The 22,422-nt window shown below is 56.0% G+C and overlaps 2 protein-coding genes across 2 annotated transcripts in view; both read right to left on the reverse strand.

The window, feature by feature from the left end:
* Nucleotides 1-219: 219 nt before the first annotated feature.
* CTRC (chymotrypsin C) lies at nucleotides 220-7,226 on the reverse strand. Its single transcript, XM_006145266.3, has 8 exons — nucleotides 7,118-7,226; nucleotides 5,410-5,501; nucleotides 5,211-5,308; nucleotides 3,517-3,642; nucleotides 2,591-2,727; nucleotides 1,760-1,905; nucleotides 864-1,016; nucleotides 220-291 (listed from the first exon to the last, which is right to left on the reverse strand). The coding sequence occupies exons 1-8, from the start codon at nucleotides 7,155-7,157 to the stop codon at nucleotides 277-279; spliced, it is 807 nt and encodes a 268-aa protein (XP_006145328.1). The 5' UTR covers nucleotides 7,158-7,226; the 3' UTR covers nucleotides 220-276.
* A 6,879-nt stretch (nucleotides 7,227-14,105) lies between these two features.
* Nucleotides 14,106-22,422, reverse strand: part of EFHD2 (EF-hand domain family member D2) — a gene marked incomplete at its 5' end in the record, with an annotated part of 18,987 nt that continues 10,670 nt past the window's right edge. Inside the window, 3 exon segments of the mRNA XM_014586561.2 lie at nucleotides 14,106-15,673; nucleotides 16,608-16,742; nucleotides 17,818-17,965. Coding sequence (XP_014442047.1) covers nucleotides 15,542-15,673; nucleotides 16,608-16,742; nucleotides 17,818-17,965 — 415 coding nt within the window.

Here is a 22,422-nt window from a genome sequence, read left to right on the forward strand (position 1 = left end):
TTCGCAGCTCGTGGGATGGAGGGGCAAATACCTGACACGTCCTTACCTTTCATCCTCTGGGCTACCAGATATCCTCCAGGGATCCCGTCCCCATTAACACCCCAGGAGCCTATCCAGGGCCTCACCAGCCTGGCTCAGGGAGGTTTCTCTCTGGACCCTGGTGTGGAACGGGGTGGTCTGGGAACCCGCAGGGAAAGGCAAATCAAGACTCCAGACGACTTAATGGGGAAGGAGGTTTATTGCTGTTGAATTTGCTGTGTGGCTTCCAAGGACGAATCACAGCTGCATTTTCTGGAGGAGCAGACAACAGTGTGAAGGGCAGGTGCCACCTTCTGGGGCAGCTCAAGGCTGTGCTGGGGGATCTGAGGGAGGCGTGTTCGGCAGCCCTGAGCCTGGACGAGCCAGCCCTGTCTCTGCCCGAGGGGTCCGAGCCCATCGCAGACTTCCAGACCACTGAGCGAATGGGGCTCAAAACACATCCTGTCCCCAGGGCAGAAGCCCCCAGCCCAAGGCGCCCCTCTGTCCCCTCACCCTCGAGATGTTAACTGGCCACCTAGGCCTCCCCTGCTCCTCTGCTGGGCCCGGCTCTCCCGGGGCCACCTTTTAGTCTTGGGGACAGAGGATTTGCTGAAGTCAGTGGACGAGCGGATGGACAGCCAGAACCTACTTCCTCCCCTGCCCCACCTCAGGGCTGGCCGGTGACGGGCAGTGGGGAGTGGCACCCCGGGGAGGGACCGAATGAGGGAACCAGGGCACGAATGAGTGAGCAAATGATGGGGGTGAGAGCGAGGGGGCGGGGGAGGACATGCCAGAGTGAGAGGGGCTGGCGGGCTGCGGGAAGGAGCCCTGGAGGCGGCACCCACCTGGTTGATCCAGTCGATGTAGGCGGACACGCGGGTGAAGACTGTGGGCTTCTTCAGGGTGTTGCAGCCCAGCCCAGAGCCAAAGCTGACAATGCCACGCACCTCCCAGGAGCCGTTCTCAGCCTGGCAGTTCAGCGGGCCACCAGAGTCCCCCTGCACCAGACCAGGCAGCGTCAGCCCCTGGTCTCCCCCAGAGGCAGGCTTGGGAAGTGAAGCCGGTTGGGGTGGGGGTATGGTTTGTGCTCAGCATTGGTGCGGGGTGCCTTGGCCTCAGTCTGGGAGAACCCCGGTGTCAAACTAGACCTTTGCCATGTGAGCTTCAGATGATGTGCCTGCCCCCCTAGCTGCTCAGGTCTCTGTGTCTAAGACGCCGAGCTACCCAGAGAGGCGAGGATCCTGGGAGGTGAGGGAGGTGGGAGTGGGAGAAGGTCACGTGTTTAAAAGCAGGACAGTCTGACGGTTCTGTGTCCGACTCCCTGCATCCCGTCTCCCTGGGCTGGTGGGGCATTAGGGAACACGCGCAGAGGCTTTAAAGAAACCCCTTCTTCCTCCGTTAGAGTCATTTAGTCCTCCGGCACCCCTGTGAAGTGGTTACTGCAGCTCCATTTTCTAGACAGGGAAACGGAGGCTCAGAGAAGTTCGGTAGCTTTCCCAGGGTTCCACAGCCAATAAGCCGTGGGACTGGGACTGGAACTCGGCTGCTCATGCTCACCTGTCAAGCTGTCACCATGGTGCTGGGGGAGGCGGAAGGGGAGGCAGGGTGGGGTGACAGGTTTCCCTTAAGCCTGTCAGTCTCCTCCCAGGAAAGGGTTTGCTCAGTCTGCCCCCTCCCTGCCCTCCCCACTGCCCTCACTCTTGGCTAGAGTAGGGACCGGGTGCAGGGCCTGGGCACTCACGTTGCAGGCTGAGATGACACCGTCGCCCCCAGCGCACACCATCGTGTCCTTCACCATGGTGCCCCACCAGTCTCTCTGGGTGCAGGTGGCGTGATCCACCACGGGCTGCAGGCCCTGCTGCAGCGCGTCGGCGATGGGGCCGTTGGCTAGGGAGAGTGGGGAGTGACCAGGGAGGCCCCAGCCCAGCCCAGGTCTCCAGGGGCAGAGGGTGGGGACTGGATGCAAGTAAGTTCTACCTGAGGCTATGTAGGAATCACACAAGTGCACACCTGCCCTTAGGCAGGAGGCAAGCCCGCAGACCTCAATGGTTAGGGTCAGGGTCCCTCGAGGGAGGGAAGAGGGAGGAGTCTGGAGGCAGCGAGAACCACAGAGAGCTTTCCAACTGGGCTTTAACTCTCAGCCACTTCCTAGCAGGGCTTTCTCACCCCCGAGATTTTTGGAGTATTGATCTGCCTTTTCCTCCCAGTTCCCTTTATTCGCTCATAACCTCTAATTTAGCTGGAAACTATTTGGGCATGTGTACACCATCAGCTCTGACTCTCCACCCCCAAATGGTTTATTTCTGTATATTTTTTTTAGTTTATGTTCTACATGTCAAGCCCTGACAAATTCTAATCCGTTTAACCCTTACAAACCCCCTGCGATATGCACGTTAGAGTGTTTGCCACGTAGTCTGTGCTTAATAAATATTAGCCGTTGTTATCACAGCGTTTAAAAAGAGGTGAAAATATTTATGCAAAAAGGCAAAGTGACAGCGAGGCGGGTGCTGTGTGGCTGCGGGGGCTGCTCTCTCCGGATAGGCCGCGTGGGTTTGCCAGGGGTCGTACTCACTCCAGAGTCGGCCCCAGCCAGTGACGTAGCAGGGGTAGTCCTGGGGCAGCAAGGAGCCCTCCTCCGGCAGACAGGCCACCTGGATGGTGTCACTCAGCTCCACGTGCTCTGCCAGTTTGATCAGGGCGATGTCGTTGCTGAAACAGGGTGGACAGTGAGTGGGCCGGAGGGTCCTGGCCCCACCAGCCGGGGCTCAGGGACTCCTGCTGGAATCTGAGAGTCAGACCGGCTATGGCCGGGGGTTCTCCAGGAACACCCTGCCTGCTGCTTCTCACTGGCCTTCCAGAGGTTTCGGAGGACAAAGGGCTTTCCTGATGGGCTCTCCTGCCCGTGGGACGCTGCTCCTCCTGCATTTGTCATCACATCACGGAAGGCTTCATGGAGGGGAGCCTGGGCAGGAGCTCCTAACCAGAAATGCAGTCATGGCCAGCTGGAAGTCAGGACGTTGAGGGAGGGGCTCATGCAGATGTCCTTTCACATGTTGTCAAGTCCTGGGGGCCCTAGACAGCCGTGCTTCAATTCCTAGTTCTGCCACGCACTGGGCTGTGTGACCCGGGACGTATTCCTGAACCTCTCTGAGTCCCTGGGCCTTGTCTAGGACTGTCATGAGGATGAAATAGGAGATGGCATATTAAGTACCTATGGCGATATGTGTGTGTGCGAGGGGGAGTCCTGGCTCAGCCTCCGGCTGGGCAACTCCAGGAGAAACACCATGGGGCCTCAACGTCTTTATTCCTCGGGGGCTTCTGCGGACCCTTGGCTAGTGATGCAGATGGGAGGGGAGTCCGTGCGCACTTGGCGTTTTGCTGTTTTGAGTAAGAGGGTCAGCTGCTGGTGGCTCAGGGTGCGGGTGGGTGGCAGGCTCCGGTGGGGCGGGCCCTGCAGCTCTGTCTCAGTGGCCCTGTAAGGGGGCAGCTGACACTCACCGCACCAGGAAGGAGTTCCACTTCTCGTGGACGTGGATGGTGTCCACGTTCACAAACACGGAGCCTTCCTCATCTTCCACCTCCAGGTTGTTCTTGCCCAGGGCCACGCGGTAGGTCAGGGAGTTGCTGGGCAGAGTGAGGGGCCTGGGTCAGGACGGCCTCCTGCCCCTGCCAGCCGAGGGGTAGACAGGCATCTTGGAGCTTTGTGACCCAGCCCGTGACCACAGTGCTCACTCGAGGGAAGACCGGGTCTCTGTCTCCACTGACCCTGCACGGGGACACCCCCAGACTGGGAGGTCAAGGAACTTGGGTTTCTGTGGTGGCCTTGCCACTTCTAGCTGGGTGGCCTGGCCTCAGTCCCCTCGCCTGTAAAGTGGAAGCAGTATTGGAACTCACCTCCCGGGGCTGCTGTGAGGATAAACTAACCAGCTACACGGCCATTTGCCTACATGCTGCGATGGCCACCCAGCTGCCCCCTGTTTGCACCCCGCTCCCCGCTGTCTATCCTTACCCAGCAGTGAAAGTCTTCTAAGTAGAAGCCAACCTCCATCCCTCCTCTGCCCAAAGACCCCTCCGCCATCTTCCTGGGGGTCAAAGCCAGTGTTCTCACACAGACCTGGCTCTCGGGCCGTGCGTGTGTGCCCTAACTCACCCTCCTGCTCTTCCCTTGCACACAGGGCTCCTGCCTCTCCAGCTTCCTCGTTACGGCGCAGCCACAGGCTCCCTCCTCCAGGCCTTCGCACTGATGTTCCCTCCACCTGTGATACCTTCCTGCAGACCCACGGCGCCTCTCTTACTGCCTTTGTGTCTTTGTGCAAGTATCCCTGTGTCTCCCCTTGGCTACTTCATTTAGAACACAACCCCCTCGGGGTCAGCAGTGGTTAAGGTGCTGGACTCCCACATGGTCGACTGTGGTTTGAGTCTTGGATCTATCTGGCAGCTTGAAAATCATGTCGGGCATTGTGCGTGCCTGAGATCCCAGGAGGAGAAGGCATTGTGGTGCGGTCGTCCCTTCTGGGGATGGTTTCTCACTTTCCCTCTCTCTGGCTACCATATGCACCCTATGGTGAGAACCATAAAAAAAAAAAAAAACAGAACTGGGACCAGCAGTTGGCGCAATGACTATGTCGCTGGACTCCCATGTAGTTGACCACAGTTCGAGTCCGGGACCTGGTGGCTTAAATTCACACCAGGCATGTGTGCATGCGTGCCCAAGATCCTGAGAGGAGAATGGAGGAGAAGGGATTGCGGCGTGGCTATCCCCCCTGGGGGATGATTTCTCATTTTCTGTCTCTCTCTGTCTGGCGAGCACACGTGCCCTATAGCAAAAACCTCTCCAAAAACAAAAACAAAACAAAACAAAAACCCACCCAGAACCCCCTCGTACTTACTATCCTCTTCCGGTCTTGGCTCTCCTCACTACCACTTGCGTGTTACCTGTGTACCTCGCGTGTCTGTGGCTCACCTTCGCTAGCATGAAACTCCCTGGGAGCACAGACTGTCTTTACTGCTGGGCTCCCTGGCACACACAGGGCACGGTAACTGGTTGTGGACTGAATAAGCGAACAACCGAGTTCCTGGATGTAGCTTATTTAGCTCCGTGCCCTGAGTGCACAGTAGGTGTTCAATAACAGCAGCTGGTGGGCTCCCACCCCAGGGCGATGGTCCGTCTCTGGGGCATCACCTCTGTTCACCTGATGCAGTGGGCAGCGGTGAGGACGAAATTGCTGGCAATCAAGGTGCCGCCACATGTGTGCCTCCACGTGTCATCCTTGAGGTACTGGAGGGAGATCTGCAGAAGGGTGTGGAAGGGCCACACATCAGCCCACAGGTCCCTGGGGGCCCTCACCCACGCCCGCTCTATCCCGACCTCCCGCCCCGAAGCACACTTACCTGCCAGGGCCAGCTGTGGGGTCTGGCGTCATCTCCTCCCACCACCCGGGCTGACAGGTTGGGCAGGAAGCTGGGCACCCCGCAGCTGGAGGCTGGGCGAGATGGGAGGGGCAGCACAGGTGAGTGGGGCTGGCCTCCCCTCTGGGGAAGTGCAAGTGGGGGCACAGGTGGAAACACAGACTTCTGGGCTGCGCAGACTCAGGTTCATGTTTTCCTTATCTTGCTGCGTGACTTCTGGGGAAGCCTCTTAGTTCTCTGGGCCTCAGCTTTCCTTTTTGTGAAACGGGAAGAAGACTAACCTGCTAGGCAACGCCTAGACAGAGTTTAGCAAAAGGCGCCATGGGTGCATGGAAGGAAATCAAAAAGGTGCTGGCAGGGCCAGCAGGTGGCGTGGTGGTGAAGGCTCTGGATTCCCACATGGCAGACCGTGGTTCAAATCCCAGACCTGGCAGCTTGATAATCATGCCGGGTGTGTGTGCATTTGTACCCAAAATCCCGAGAAGGGATTGCAGTGTGGGTACCCCCCCACACACACTCACACTCCTGCCGGGAGGACTCCCTTTCTCTCTCTCTGTCTCTCTCCAGTGAGTGTCTGCACCCTACGACAAAAATCTAAAGACAAAAAAAGGTGCTGGCATGTGCGTGAGTCTGAGGTACACCTGCGTCCTCCTGTCCCCCTTTTAGGTCACAGTGTAAGGTGAAGGGCATGAGCGCTAAGCCCACAGAGCTCCGGGTCGCCCTAGCCGGGCTGCTGTGAGGAGTGGGCAGGAGTGAGCGAGCGCTTTGGGTGAGACAGCCCTACACTCTGCCTCTGCCACTGGCCAGCCATGGGATGTCGGCCCAGATGCCGAGTCTCGCTGAGCCTTAGTGTGCTCAGTAAATGAGTGAGTAATCAACACTTCTCTCAAGGAGGTCGTGAGGATCAAATGAGCTCCTGCGTGTACGGGGCTGGGCGCGCGGCTGGCACGTGCAGACTCTAAGAGGAGCCGCCGTTCCTGCTGTTAGCTGAAGGCCTCCCTCGGTGCTCTCGTTAGCCAGCAAAGCCGAGATTCAGAGAGGGAGGCCTTGTCTGGGTCCTCCAGCGTGTGAGTGGCATTGGAACCAACTCCCTCGGTTCCTAATCTGGGAAAATGACACCAAAGTGGGGGAGCAAAGAATCTCCCAGGAACTTGGGGTGTTTTTAAGGCCTCATCTCTAACCCTCCCCCCACCAGGGGGAGGGCAAGTCATCATTCTTATTTTGCAGATGCTGAAGGGGAACGGCCAAGCAGGAAGCGGCTCTTCTCTCTCTCTCTCTCTTTTTTTTTGGAGAGGTTTTTTGCTATAGGGCGTGTGCGCTCACTAGAAAGACAGAGACAGGAAGACAGAAAGCGAGAAATCACCCCCGGGGGGATGACCATGCCGCAAGCCCTTCTCCTCCATTCTCCTCTCAGGATCTTGGGCACGCACACACATGCACCTGGCATGAGTTTAAGCCACCAGGTCCAGGACTCGAACCACATTCGACTACATGGGAGTCCAGCGACATAGCCATTATGCTAACTGCTGGTCCCAACGGCTCTTCTGACACACAGCTGGCCAGCAGCATCCGAGCCCACCTTGCACCCCAAAGCAGCTTCCCAGAGAGAGAGATGCTCCTGTCCTTGCTCCTGAGAGCTGGCCTGAGCACACAGCCCGCAGGCTGCAGCTGGTCCCCTACCATTGCTTACCGCAGGCCAGGAGCGCAGCGAGGACGGTGACGCCCAGCATGGTGTGGGTGCTCAGGATGGACTGGCTGTTGAGGTGGACAGGGACACCCTTATAGGCCGGAGGAGGGGGCGTCTGCCTGTTCAAGGCTGAACCACCCCTTGGAGAGAAACCTGCTCTGACAAGGCCCTTTCCCTGACCTTGGTGGTTACTGTTTAATTTGGGCAGGATTTGGAGCTGGCTCGGAAGCATGGATTTTTCCAAAGACTCTGACATAGAGCCATTCTGAGGTGCAGGGTCTGGGGAGACCCCCACTCTGCCTGGTGTGTGTTCTCATTCTCTCTCCCCATCTTATTCTTAATGATCATTTCTGGGGTCTCCGCTATGTGCCTGGCACTGTGTGCAATACTCCTTGCAGTAACTCAGTTAATTCTTCCAAGAAGATAATATTATCCACTCTTCAAAGACGCAGAAGCTGAGGCCCAGATGGTGGTACAGGGGTTGTACAATGCTCTGCGATGCTGGAGGCTGCCTGGAAGGTCAGGGTTCGGGTCCCCCGATCAGCCCTATGTGCTGGGCCAGCAGCTGCATGCTCATGATCCTGGCTGGCTGAACTTGCGGGGTGGTTGGGCGAGACCCTGTGGAGGGTGCACGTCTTTCTCTGTGTCTGTCTCTCCCTCAAGAAACAAATAAATCAACTTAAAAATAAAATGTAGAAGCTGAGACTCAGAGGGCGAGTGACTGTCCAGAGTCACACAGCTGAGTGGCCTCAGAGCCAGGATTTTAAATCAGCCCCCTCTCTTTTCTTTAAGAGAGATTTTTGAGAGAGATTTTTGCTATAGGACGTGTGTGCCACTGGAAAGACAAAGAAACAGAGAGACAGAAAGTGAGAAATCACCCCCAGGAGGAACAGCCACACCGCAATCTCTTCTCCATTCTCCTCTTGGGATTTTGGGACACACGCACGTGTGCTGGCATGAGTTTCAAAACACCATGTCCAGGACTTGAACCGCAGTCGACTGTGTGTGAGCCTAGTGACGTAAGCATTAACGCCATCTGCTGGCCCCTGAAATTAGCACTTCTAGCACCAAGCAGCCAGGGTTGGGGACTGTGGAGATTCACCCTTCCTTCTGTCCTTACAGTGCTGAGCTGTGTCCTGACTTTTTCTCTTTCATACTACCTGGGCTTGGTGCTCTCCTGTGCCTGGCCCCAGGACTGTGGACGGGGGTGCAGGTGCAGGCAGACCCCAGAGGTTGCTTGGTTGGCCACGCTCCTACCCTAGGTCAGCATCATTTCAGGGTGCTCAGCCCCTCCACCTCTATAATGGGCAGCGAGGGCCAGATGGACTCCCAGGCTCCTGTCATTCCTAAGGTTCCGTGGTTTGATGTCAGGGTTGGATGGCAGGTCTGAATTTGTGGCCCTTGGTGTTGTCCAGAGCGTTGTGGGCCTCGAAGGTCTAGCTAGAGCTTCACGCATTTTGGGACCAGCCCAATCCCCTAGAGTCCCTGGTTTAATCCATTCATTGCCCCCCCCTCCAAGGTCTGACTTGAGCCTGATTAGTAAAATTCTGCCCTTCCTTCCCTTCTTTCTCTCCCTGAATTCCCTTGGAAGTTGTTTTTTGAGACAGGCCTACTGGTCACTGTAGGGTTTGTTTCCTGACAAAGAAGTTTAGAACCCCCATAGGTGTTTGGGGGGCGGGGCAGAAGGAAGATTCATACATATATACATATATATATATGTATGAATTATTTATTTAACTCCATTTGTTGTTATTTATTTATTTATTTTTAAAATTTGACCAGAGAGAGAAAGAGAAAGCAAGCTGCCAGGTCCAGGACTCAAACCGTGGTCAGCCATGTGGGAATCCAGCGACTTTAACCACCTTGCCACCTGTTGGCCCCTTTATAAATTTTTATACAGCTTAAAATTTAAAAACAAATGTGATACTTTGGTAATATGAAATCAATAGGTCTGATTAAAAACTGCCTAGAAGGAGGGAATGTGAGTGTGCTTGTGGGTGGGTGATGGGGGGTTCTGTTCTGCTGCGAGGACCTCAGGCCCCAGGCCTGGGCTGTCTGGGGACCTCTGGTTGCAGGGAGTTTTCTGTTCCCTTCTAGAGGCTGGTCCTGAGAGAGCGATCAGCGACCACTGCTCAAGCCACCTCAGACCTAGAGCTGTTGGTCGTCAAACCTGTCAAGGGGTCCCGTGGCCAGGGGGCTGACAACTGTAAGCAGAGCTAGAACTGAACTAGGTGATAGGCCCTGGGGATCAGCAGGTCTGGAGGCAGGAGGTCTGACACCTGGTTTCTACTTCAGTTAGTGACTGACTGGCTGACTGCAGACTTTAGGCAAACTCTGTGGGCCTCAGTTTCCTTTATGTCCCTTAAGCAATCTGAGAAAATGGCCGTTGGGCTTCTATGAGTGGCAGCTTGTTGATTCACGCTGAGAGATACTGAGATTTCTTAGTACCCATCACAGCTGTGTGTACACACTCATGGTTACACAAGCATACCGGGACAAGCAGGCATAGACACACACACTTCCATTTTCACAAACATGCACACACCAGTCATCCTATAAAGCGTTAGCTTATACATAGACATACACAGAACAACTGTATGCCACACATTTGAACAAGTACACAAAGAAATAGAAATACATTGGTAGTCAGGTACCAGATGAAGAGAGTGAATGTTATTATGAATAACGGTGTGAAGATTCACAGAGAAACTGACCCTTTTTTGTGGGGGGCAGTGGGGAGCGATAGGGGAAGTTGTTGGCTGCTCTTGAAGGTGCAGACAGTACCAGCTTTAGGGGGACTTCCATATTTTGAGACATCTACCAGGTGGGGTCCTTTATGTAAGGCAGTGCCAAACAACTGACCCTGGAAAAAACCAACGTTGCCTGAACTGCTTCAGATGGTGAAGATGGGCTGCTGAGTGCTGTGCTTAGGGTTGGAATTTCACGAGAAAGGGGAAACCCAGCACCATTGCTTTGTAGCTGTAGGACCTCATGCTAGTGGCTAAGCCTCTCTCTGCTGCCACTCCCTCATCTATTAAAGAAGGGGGAAGTGGTGCCGGCTTCCTAGCGCTGTTGTAAGGAGTGCCCGGCGTATGGTAAGTACTATTTAAGTGTTTGCTATATTGTTGTTGTTATCTGGTACTTACAAGAAAGCTTGAGTACGGACTGTTATTGGCCGCTTTTGCCTTCATGGGTCCCTTCCTCCATTCAAAATATATTAAAAATGATGTTTTATGACATGGTCACACAAATCCTTTCTCCTGCATCTTTCCATCCCATCAGGATTTGGAGTACACACGCACATATACCTGGCATGCTTTTCCTTTTCTTTCTTTCTTTCTTCCTTTCTTTCTTCTTTCTTTTTCTCTTCTCCTCTTTCTTTCTTCTTTCTTTTCCTTTCTTCCTTTCCTTCTCTTTCTCTCCTTCTTTCTTCCTTTCTATTTTATCTTTATTTTTTATTTGTTTATTTATTTTTAAATAAATTTACCATAGGGTGTGTGCACTTGCCAGAAAGAGACAAGTGAAAAATCACCCCTGGCGGAGATGGCCACGCCATAATCCTTTCTTCTCCATTCTCCTCGTGGGATTTTGGGCACATACACACATGCACTCAGTGTGATTTTTAAGCCACCTGGTCTGGAACTTAAACTGCTGTCAGCCATATGGGAATCTAGCACCTTAACCACCATGCCCTCTGCTGGCTCGGCATGTTTTTCAAGCCTCTGGGACCAGGATTCCAGCTCTGATTACCATGTGGGATCCAGCTTCCAATGCCCTGTGCTTAATCACTGGGCAATGGGGCTGGGCTATTCTCTAGTGATTTTAAAGAAATCAAGACCTGTCGGTGGGCTTTCAGAGTATTATGGGCTCAAGGTACTGCATCTGATGGCTGAGTGGGCACTGGATGGAGCCCCTCCTCATGCAAGGTTCACTATGACTGAACAGCCGAGAGAGGTTTTAGGGAATGTTCCATGGCTTACTCTGAGAATCTCTGGGCTCTGAGGAAGCTAGGAGAAAGCCGCTCTTGTTGGGAGCAGGAGGGCAGGGGCAGGAGCTTCCTCTGGGCCTGTGTGTGGCCAGTGCCAGGCCCTCCTAACCCTGGCCCTGGTCAGGGAGCAGCTGATCGGAGGACACTGGTACCCTAGTGGCCCACGCTCCTCAGTTGTGCTGGTGGTGCTTGGTTTTCTGGCCATGACAACCAGGACTGAAGCAGCAGCCCAGGGGTCCTGTGGTTATCTGCAGAGGGGAGTCTGGGGGAGGGAGTTCCTGTGATTGGAAGACGGGGGCTTGGAATTGGACTAACTTGCGTATTTCAGGATGTGATGTTCTGCTTTCCCCTCCTGTGAGGCAGACATAGGGTACACATGGGGACATTCATTCATTCATCCGTCCTCCCACCTCCCTGAGCACTGACTATGTGCAGGCCTTGTGCTAGGACTGCGGCACAGATGAGACTGGGGCTCCCTGCTGGGATAAGTATTCCTTGCAGAGATGGGCCAAGGGCTGGGAGCTCTGCCAGGGGAGAGATTCATTCTGGGAGGGAGTTTGGTGGGGTACAAATGGGAAAGGATCCCTTCTCTACAGCTCCCATGTCCAAAATGAACCTCAGGACTCAAGAGTGTAAGGATGTTAGAATCTCCTCCCCCTGCTCGTCAAACCCTGGGATTTCCAGGGCCTGGAGGAGTTTCCAGGGACCTGTGAGCTCGGAGTCCCCGAGCCGCCCAGGCTGCTGGAAAAATGACCACAGGTGACTTGGCAGAGGCTGGTTGGGGGTGGGTGGGATGCGGTCAGCTGAGGCCCTGGGCCTGAGAAGGATGCCAGGGTTGGGAGTGGAGAGGGTGGGGTGAGAGCCTGAGAATGCGGCAGGTGTCTGGCCACTGGGATGGGACTCTCGGGTGGCAGCTGTTACATCTCGGGTGAGGCCCATTAAGGGCTGGCAGGTTTTCTCCTCAAAATCGATGGCAATACTGGGGGCTTAGAGAGGATATAGGGGCTCCCTGGGGGTCTGGGGGCTCTCTGGGGGTTTGATGGTGGGCGGGGGAAGCTCAGACTCAGTGAAGGGAGGCTTGAGGAAGATGGCAGCTGGGGAGGGTTCTAAGGGGCTGTCTTGTTTCCCTGGTCAGTTGGAGCCTCTTCATTCCTCAGCCTGTTCCCTCTGCCAGGCTAGGAGGAGGGTCTTGTGCAGGCCGAGGCTGAAGGCTGAGACCTGTTGGTAGAGGAGCTTGGCCTGGGACAGCCGAACTATCTCTGCGGTTCTGAGGTTGCTGAACTTGCCAGGCCAGCTAGAGAGTGGGCCTAAGCCCTTCTCTTTCAGTATCCTTCATCCCTTGTCACTGAGACCCTTTCCAGTGGGACGTCAGGGATCCTGTTCCTCCCTTGGGGAAGGGGCACTGAAAAGCAGTGCTTCATCTGCCACCCTGCATCGATGGTGGGACAGCTGGGGCGCCCAGTAAGATGTGGGGATGGCATGCGCAGAGAGAGGCACTTTCCCAGGTCAGGCCTGAGAAGAAGCCGGAGGTGTGAGCACACTCCATTACTGCAGTACCACTCATGGCCACCCGGGGGCAGTGACGCCCAGTCTAATTCCAAACTGGCTACCCTCCACCCCCTCCTCAGATTGTGCCTGTGCGGAGTGGGGTGTCCCACCCACAACCAGGGGCCTGGGAAGGTCCCAAGATCCTTGCTCACCCCCTGAACACACAAGACTAAGACCCAGTGTGCACCTGACCTGTCCAAGGCTACACAGGGAGCTGCTGGTGTCCACCTGCTCGTGTCACCCTGCACCCCTGGAGTGTCTTCCCAGCCTGAGCAAGACTGTGTCTCTGTGTAGCTGGGGACACTCCGAGGGACATCAATCCAGAATCTGCGTAGCTTCAGTGCCACTGCTGGCCAGAGCCATGTGCTGTGGTCTCATGGGACCCAGCCCTGCTCTTTGAAATCGGGAAGCAGGGTGGCCCCATGGTCTGGTTCAGGCATGAACTAGCACCCTGGGCCTGCATCGTTACTGCTTGCCTGTGTGCCTCCAGAGACTTTCCAGGGCTCCTTGTCTTTTTTTAAATTGAATTTTATTTTTATAATTTAATGAACTTACATATGATATAGCTCTACCTCTATTCAGATATAGAACATGTAGCTATACTGTGTGTTTTATTATTTTAAAAATTTGTCCAGAGCCAGCCAGCCAGAGAGGCAAGATGTCAGGTCCAGGACTCAAACCACGGTTGGCCACATGGGAGTCCAATGCACCAACCACTGTGCCACCTGCAAGTCCCCCCTTTTATTTTTAATTGCCAGAGGGGCATCATGCTTGTCAGAGACAGAGAGAAAGCACTCCCCAATGGGGCGTGGTTGCACCACAATCCCTTCTCTTCCCATTACTCCATTCCGTTGGGAATTTGGGCGTGTGCACACACATATACACACCTGGTGTATTTTTCAAACCATGGGGTCCAGGACTTGAACCATGTAGTCAGCTGTGTGGGATCTGCTTCCCTTCACTAGGCTATAAGGTCAGCCTTATTCTGTTCTTATCTGCAAGAGGGGGCAAAAATCACCTCCCTCCTGCTGGCCGTAAGGATTTAAATGAGCTCATAGTCACGAGGTGCGGGACGTTCATCCACTGCAGACTGTGTGTGCGATGGTGGTCCCGTGAGATTATGGCCTAGGCCGTACACCGTGTAGCCTAGGTGTGCAGCAGGGAACCTGGTGGGTCTGGGTCAGTGTCCCCTGACACCCTTCTCAGAAGGCAGCCCCGCCCCGCTAGTACACAATGCGCACCACAAACAGAGCACTTAGACTGCACCAGCCTCTCCCGCTAGGGTCTCCCTTCCCCCAGCGGTCTGACATGACTACTCCACCACCCAGGCAACTTCAAACCTGCTCCCTTCCTTCCCAGCCCCTCCTCTCCCCCACTAACCATCAAGAATCACACACACATAAGAATATAGAATTTTATCTTATTTTAGTTAAAAAAAATAATCGTACCACCAAATGAAGTAGCTTTCTTTCTTTCTTTTTTGGTGAGAAGGAAAAAAATAAAACGCCAAAAGCCCAAAGAAAAAGAACATTTTATATCCATCTGTATAAACATATCCGCTAAGGCAAACGCAATCCAGGGCCCTGGCTGCTGCATGGGCTCAGTGCCTCGAATTTCGGCAGATTCTAAGGCCAAAAAAATAAAACCTCTGCAAGTCCAATGGAGCTTCGTGGCCTCTTGGGGCATTTTACTAAAATAAAGAGTTACCGAGTTTAAAAAGCAGAGACGCTGTGGACACACACTGAAGGTTGCATAACTGGCCTGGACGGCCGTTCACTGGTTTGGACGGGATGACGTCACAGTTTACAGCACAGCAACGGACACACGCACACGTGAGCAAGCACATGGAGCTGTGGCAGAGCTGGGCCGTGGCGCGGGCTGGACCACGGCCCATTGGGTGATGAGCACGGGGGTGCTTCCTCAGGGTGGGCATGACGGGCAGGTCCCGTCGCTGGTGACGAGGCGGTGAACGTCACTTGGGGAAGGATGGTGTGAAAGGTAGAGTGAGGGCCCAGCGCCCCAGCGCCCCGCCGCCCGCCCGGTGCATGCAAACACGGTAAAGCACTTCTTGGACACGTCCTGGAGAAGCGAGACCAAGCTCTGTTTTCTTCCCTAAGAAGGTGCCAATCCTCTCCGCCTTACTCTCTCCAGAGCACCTGGGGGCCCTCAGGTTGTTCTGGGGGGTGCTAGTGGGTGTTTCTCCCCCTGCCCCACCCCCGGCAGAGAGTGTGCCTGTGAGGTAGATCAGCCCAGCTGTCCCTCACCCTGCCTGGGCCTGGTCTCCATGACAGCACAGGGTACCAGAAGCCTGGGTCCCTTCACCAAAATAAAAGCCCCATCGATTCCAGCAGATAGAAGGGGCAGAGCTGGAGGAAAAGGTCCTGGGGGGAGAGTCCTTGTGGCCCGCTCTATGCAAGCAGCCATGCTTCTTCCCGTCCTGTCTTGATGCTCCCTGGTCTAGGAAGGGCTGTGAGAGGGCTTGAGGGTGAGTGTGGTGTGCTGGCTAGGGGCAGTGGCCTGTGGGCAGGGAGGAGAGGGCTGTGCATGGAGGGCAGGTACGTGGGGGAGGGCCCGAGAGCCAGGAGCTGGGCTGCAGCAGAGCTGGAGCAGGCAGCGGGGCGGCCAGGGGTGCGAGAGGCGCAGGGATTGCAGGCAGGGCGCCTGTGCTGGGTCACACCGCAGAACAGCAGGAGGGAGCGAGAGGTGGCCGGGCCTCCTCCGCGGGACCTCTCAGTTGGCTCATTCACAGACATTTCTAGGTTTTTAGTAGTGGTCCCATCAGCCAGATGCAGAGTCAGGCTCGGTCTCCCAGGTGCTGGCCCTCACCCACCCTCACCGCCTGCCAGACCAGGCGCCGGGGCCAGGGCTGGGCGGCCGACCACAGCCGCTCGCTACTTAAAGGTGGACTGCAGCTCCTTGAAGGCTGCTTTCCGCTGCTTCAGCTCCTCCGCCTGCTTCTTCCTTTCCTCTTGCTCTGCCTTAATCTCCTCTTCGAAGCGGCTGGACACGTTGATGGCCTGGACCTGAGGAGCAAGGGAGCCGGGGGGCGGGGGGAGTCAGGGCTGGAGGCGTCCCCTCAGTGCTATTGTGGTCACTCTCTGGGGTCCCTTCTGGCTCATGTTTCTGCTGTACCCCAGCCAGCAACACTCACTCCCACCTCACTAGCTCACACCTGGGCCCGGCACGCCATTCACCTCTCTGAGCCTCAGTTTCTCTGCTTAGCACCTGGCACTGGATAACCCCGACCTCATGGATTTGCTGGGGGGATTAAAGGAGACCACAGATATAGGGGGTGATGCGGAGTCAGGGTCCTATAAGGGGACTGGTGGTGGTGTCACCCTTATCCTGTTTCCTGTCTGGGGGACCCAGCTGCATGTGGTTCCACAGATGAGCCCTGAAAGGTTCCATCAGCATTTGCAAGTCCTGAGGGAGGTGTGCGGCGGCCTCTAGAAGAATGTTCTTAGCTTAACGTGGAAGAAGGGAGGCAAGAGGTGCCCTAGGGCCCTGGAAAAGCAGCGTCTGGAGCCACTAGAGCTACCTGTCCCCTAACTAAGCATGCAGTGGGGTGCTGTGCATGAGGGACCTCTGGGACGCTCATGCTCCTCCAGGTGGCAGCCGGCAGGGCTAGTGTCTCGGAGCCCTGGGAGCCGATGCTGTGTGTCTGGGCTGCTCTGCTGTCTCCAAGGCCATTTCCTCTTAAGGCCCAGTCCTTTGGGATAGCAGTTCTGTGTGCAAAGGCTGGGGCCACTAGAGGTGTTTCCCGCCCCTTCTCCAAGAGCACACACCCTCGCCCACCTGCCGGGCAGAGAGAAAGGATCAGCATGGACCAGGAGGCGACAGCAGGCTGGAGCACCATGGGCCCAGGGGGCGTCAGTCTTCCATCTCTGCCTACAACCTCCACGGGGACAGGAAACTCTCCACCCTGGGTGCCCACAGCACCATCCTCAGGCTGCTCACCTTGGCCTCGAAGAAGCTCTTGGCGCCCTTGACGCCCTCGGTGGAGACATCGATCTCAGAGAGGCGGGCCAGCACGTGGAGCCCGCTGTCCTCCTGCAGCTCCCCTGCTGCTGCCTTGCGAAAGATCAGGAGGAACTGCAGTGGGCAGAGAGGTATGATGTGTCAGAAGGGAAGGAAGAGCCAAGGTCCCCAGCCACCCCCAGGCCCCAGCCTCAGCCTTCCCAGAGAAAGGGCAGCACACTCTCAGGACTGGGAGTCAGAGAGTGGGTTTGTGCTCCTGGGTCCCCTCTCTGGGCCTCTGCTTGCCCATCTGTACAATGGAAGGTCAGGTGACTCACCTGTCCTCACAGACCTTGGGTCACTTCAGCTCTGCTGCCTCCACAGTCAGACTCTTGACATGGCCTCAACCTACCTCTTAACTTTGCCCCCACTGATCACCAAGCGAATTTTCCCTAAACCCCAAGGTATATGAGTATGCCCATTCTGCAGAACGAGGAGGGCTCAGAGATAGTAAAAGACTTGGCCGAAGCCTCAGTATCATGGGATAAGGACCCCACCCTTCCCCTGGACTGCCCACATGGTCCTCCCCGGCCACTCTCCCTGCCTCCTTTATGCCCTGCTAGCTCACCCAGGCCACTGGAGCTGAGGCTGCCCCCTGCATGGAACCCTGTGCTGCCTGGAGTCCAGTACTCTGCAAACTGGCTTGAGCCTCCTCCCCATAAAACAGGCTTGCCCACTGCGCCTGAGTGACGACAGGGTGAGTGAGTCCCTAGGTATGAGGTCACCCAGGGCTGTGCCAGCTCTTCTGGAAAGCACAGAGGACCCACATGTCACGTCCTTCGACTGGCCCCTCTGCTGAATCCCACGCTGTGCGATTTCCCTTTGGTGACTCTCTCTGCGCCCCAGGGCCTTGAAGCACAGGCCCTCTCTGCCCCTGGGGCCCACACCGGGCAGGTGTGCAGACATCACTCCATGTAAGCTCGCAGCATGCAGGGGTGGCTGTGCCTCCTCCTCACTGCAGGCATCTCCGCACCCCTCTCCTGCCTGCTCCAGGAGAAGCCTTGCTCAGTCAAGCCCCAGCCATTCACAGCTGGTTGGTCAATGATGGCATTCAATGACGGAGGGGGATGGGGTGCATTGGTTTATCCCTGGCCACCAGGTCCCAGGCGAGCCTGCACCTGATGGGGAGTGGGCTGGGGGCACGGCTTACCTCCCGGAAGCTGAGCTTGCTATCGAAGTCCTCGTCCACCTCCTTGATCATGTTTTTCAGGCCCAGGTGAGTCTGGGGAGCCCCAAGTTTCTCCATCATCAACTTTAACTCCATTAGGTCGATGAAGCCATCCCGCCCGGCATCATACCTGTGGGCACAAAGAGAGAGGCTTAAGAACATCTTGGCACCCCTCCAACCTAACCAGTCAAAGGTGTCATATGTCAAGAGTGCACAGAGCTGGGGGGTTCAGAGGACACTTCCCTCCGATCAGGTCCCCTGCCACACTGTGGGGGCCTGAGCTCAGGCAGGGTCCTCACATAGCTCAGTATCTGCTTAGTTAGCTCTGAGGGCGGGACACTCATCACTGGGCCTGCGCACCAAGAGTACTAACTGTGGGAAGACGGTGGCCCGAGGACGCCGATGGCATAGCCCTCTGGTACGGACTGCCGTGACACGCAGCGAGAGAATTCAGAATACCACGGAGTGCACGTGGGCTCCAAGGCTGGCACTCGCGGGCCGTCTCCAGGACACATCCTGGGAACTGGAGGGACATCTCACCTCCATACCTCCCGGCTCCCTGGCCACACCTTCGGTGGCAGAGCCTCGTAAGCTAGGGCAGGGTTTCTCAAGCTTCAGACTATTTCCATCGGGGCAGGATAACGCCTTTTAGTGCAGGACTGCCATGCACGTAGCAGGATTTTTACAGCAGCCCTCCTGAGCGGCACAGCTGAAAATGTCTCCTGGACATTCCCAGATGTCCCCTGGGAGCAAAATCCTTCCCGGTGGAGAAGCGCTGGGATAGAGGACGTGATGCAGGTGTGGGTGTGCAGGCAGCCTCTTTCGACATAAGTGGCTCTTGTCACTCAGCACCCTCTGTCTGGCGCGTGGAGGGGGTCTCTCCTTGTGCCTCCCTACCCCCCAGCTCATGCGAGGACTGGGTGGGTAGGTAAAAAGCACAGAGCGGGTGCTCAAAGATGCAGAATGAGTTTGCAATAATGCATGAACCACAGGCCCTGGCGGCAGGGTCTCTGCCTTTGTGGAGCTCACTGTCCGGTAGGGAGGCAGGCAGGTGCCGCGGGGAGAATGGCGGTTAGGTGGCAGCACTGTCTCCACCCCACACACGTGGCTCTCTTTCTTATATTACTAACACAGTCATAGAGATAGTGTGTGGGGCAGAGTCAATGTCCCCCTGGACAGCTTGGGGGCCTGCAATGGCCTCCGTGCTGTGCGGGTGCTGGTGCACATGGCCTGGTGGACGGGGGCTTTGTCTGCGCAGCCCAGCCCTTCTCTCAGGCTAACACCTGCCCTGCCTCTGTTTTCTAGAACAGCTGGGGAGGGAAACTCTGGAGGGTGGGGAATGCGGTCTCAGGTCCCATAAAATAGGCTTTCCTGCACCTAAAAAAGCGGTGTGGAGTCCCCAAGGCTCTGAACTCCATTAGGTCGGTGGCTGGGTGACAGCAGAGTGATATGCAGGGGCTGCCGCGAGGACCTGGTGTGTGCATGAATGCGTCTCTCACTCCTCTGCTTTCTCCAGGGCTCCCCATCTCCCTTTGCTCCTCGACAGCGTTACATGGCTTTCAGAGCACCCACTTCCTGGAATCTGTGCCGAGAACTTTACGCTACTTTGCTCTCTAGATATTTTACAGTGGAGGCTCTGAGGGGAAACGTGACCTGCTCCAGGTCACACAGCAGTAAGGACGGGGCTGGACTCAAGCCCCGGGTCTATCGGGCTCCTAAACCCGCGTGGTTGTGCTGTGCCCAGCCCCCTGACGCGTGCCAGGGCTGCCAGCAGAACACAGCCGTCTGCCTGGCGCGCGGAGGGGAGCATTTGTGCAAGGGTATAAATAGTTCGCGAGCAAGTGAGTCAGTGGTTGGCGGTGACGCAGCACAGGAAGGATGGGCTCGGGGACCCTGGAAAGAACACAGGGTCCTGTGGCCTTCTGGCCTAGCATGGGGAGAGGCAGGGTAGGTGTAGATGGGCCAGAGGTCCCCACGGACAGTGGCCATTGCTGGTGTGGAGGCGGGTGCAGGAGGATGTGGTGGAGGGTATGGGGCTCAGGAGGGTCAGGCGGTCTCAGCTGTCACTGTCCCACCTCCACCCCGAGCTAGAGGGGGACCAGCGGAGGGCCCTTGTCCCATCTGTGGGGCCTGCTCGCCGTTGGTGAGGGCTGGGCAGCCACACAGCAGCCACCTGGTGCAGAGGAGCCTAGGGAGAGCTCAGTCTTCCTGAGGCAAGGCACGCGGACCCCCACCCTCAGTGCTCCCAGAAGACAAAGCCCCCGCGTTCTGAACTTGGGTCCCAGTGAAGGTCGGCAATGCTGCATCGGGGCTCTGGCCAGAGTGCCTGGGCTCATCTGCACAAGGCTGCTTTTCCTTTTCTTTGAAAGTTTCTTTCTTTCCTTCATAAGCCAGAAAAACAGACCCCTCCCACCCCAACCCCAGATCATGGGCATGTGGGTACCTGGCATACTCAGGGGAAGTCTCCGGACACAAACCTGGGACCTTCCCATGTGGGTGAGCCGGGCAGAGCACCGTCTCACCGCTGAGGCACCATCTGGCCCCCATGCAGCTGGTTTAAGAGGCGGTGCCTGTGCTCCCAGGAGACACTGGGGAAGGACGAGATGTTTTTGGTAGTCGCAGCTGGTGGGGATGCTATTGGTATCTGGCGGATGGAGGCCAGGGTGCTGTGAATATCCCACAATGCACAGGTCGGCCCCCGCCACTGAGTGTTAGCATGAATCTCCATGGTCCCGAGGGCGACAGGCCTGATCCTCTCTTACTGGACTGCGAGGACTGACTGGGCTCACACATGCCCAGACCTTGCACAGTGCCCACACATGGAGCTCACACCACAAAGGGCAGCTCCCACCACGGTCATGAGATGTAATGACCCCTCCTAAGGGCCGTCTGTGCCAGGCACTTTCTCTTTACAGCCTCTGCGCCCCGCAATCCCAGCAGGTCAGAGCTAGGGAAGCAGGACTGTACCAGTGAAGGCCGGGAGTTGGACCCCAGTCCTGGGATCCCCAGGCCCTGCTCTCTCTGCCATCCACCTGTCTCTCCCTGAAGGCCCGCTTTATAGGTGCTCAAATGTACGTGTTTCTCTGCAGCCAGAGGAGCTCAGTTTCAGAGGAAGTGCAGGTCAAGTGTCCAAACTTGGATGGAAACTTTGGCTCTGTATTCCTCTGTCTCTGGCAGCTCCCAAACCTGGGCCGCAGCTCACACCGTGGTTTGAACCGCCGCCTGTATCAATCAAGGGCCAATCAATTACCAGGGCTGGGCTCCAGCCTGGACAGGTTCCAGCCCCCAGGGGGACAATGCAGGGGCTGGCCGCACAGCCAACACATCAATCACCAGGGGGAGGGGACAGAGGCCTGGGAGAGGCCAGGTGCTGGGTGGGAGGTGATTCTGGAGGGGCTGCTCCCACGAGACTCCCAGGGAGAAGACATCTGTCATGTGCCCTTGGCTCTGACGCAGTCTGAGGCTGGGGACCTGCCAGGTTCCAGGGTTAACCTGACTGAAGATGGCTTTGAAAGCCTGTGCTCACATCAACCCCACTGCGACTGACCTGAGTCCAGCCCCTCTGCCACCTGCTGGCTGGGTGACCCCAGTCAAGGTGCCTAAGGAACTTCCATCTCCCCATTTACATCATGGAGATCAAAGGACTCATCTCGAGGTGGAGGTAAGGATTAAGAGATACCAGTTGACTCAGCACAGAGCTGGAGCGCGGTAAAATACACCTAACTGTAATAACCACAACTGGTTGTCAGAATTGTTAACGTCTACCTTTAGGATTACTAAAAAGTGAGTCTGCTCCCAGGAGCACACCCTGGTAGACGCTGTTACTCAGCAGGTTGAAGCCCCGTGGAAGGCTGGGGTTTGAGTCCCAGCTGACCCTAAAAGCTGGGCACAGTAAGCACACCTGCTATACCAGCTACCTGGGAGGCTGAGGTAGGAGGATCATGACACAGCAAGACCCTGTCCAAAGTAAATAAATAGTAAACGAGATTTTGTATATAAAATCCCTAGCACACAGTAGGTACTTAAAGCATTTTAATTTCTCTATAATCATAAGTCTTTTTAAAAATTTGCTATAAGGCACATGTGCTCACTGGACAGAGAGAGAGAGAGAGAGAGAATAGTGAGAAGACGCCCCGGCAAGATGGCCACACTTCAATCCCTTCTCCTCTATTCTCCTCTCGGGACACATCCACAGGCACCTGGCATATTTTTCAAGTGGGTCCGGGCTTGAACTGTGCTGTTGGCCATGTGGGATCCAGCTGCCTTAACGACCACACCACAGTGTTACATGAGATGTGTTGTGTGCTGGATCCCAAGCTAAGTACTGCACACGCATACTGTAAGGCTGGTGATATTAGGAGTACTGCTAAAATATACAATAACTGCTGTGGGACCAGCAGTTAGCGTAATGGCTATGTCACTGGACTCCCACGTAGTTAACCGTGGTTTGAGTCCTGGACCCGGTGGCTTAAACTCATGCCGGGCGCGTGTGCGTGTGTGCCCAAGATCCCAAGAGGAGAATGGAGGAGAAGGGATTGTGGCGTGACCATCCCCCCTGGGGGGTGATTTCTCGCTTTCTGTCTCTCT

Source organism: Tupaia chinensis, unplaced genomic scaffold (assembly GCF_000334495.1).
Source record: "Tupaia chinensis unplaced genomic scaffold, TupChi_1.0 Scaffold000146_1, whole genome shotgun sequence".
NCBI classification, from domain to species: Eukaryota; Metazoa; Chordata; class Mammalia; order Scandentia; family Tupaiidae; genus Tupaia; species Tupaia belangeri.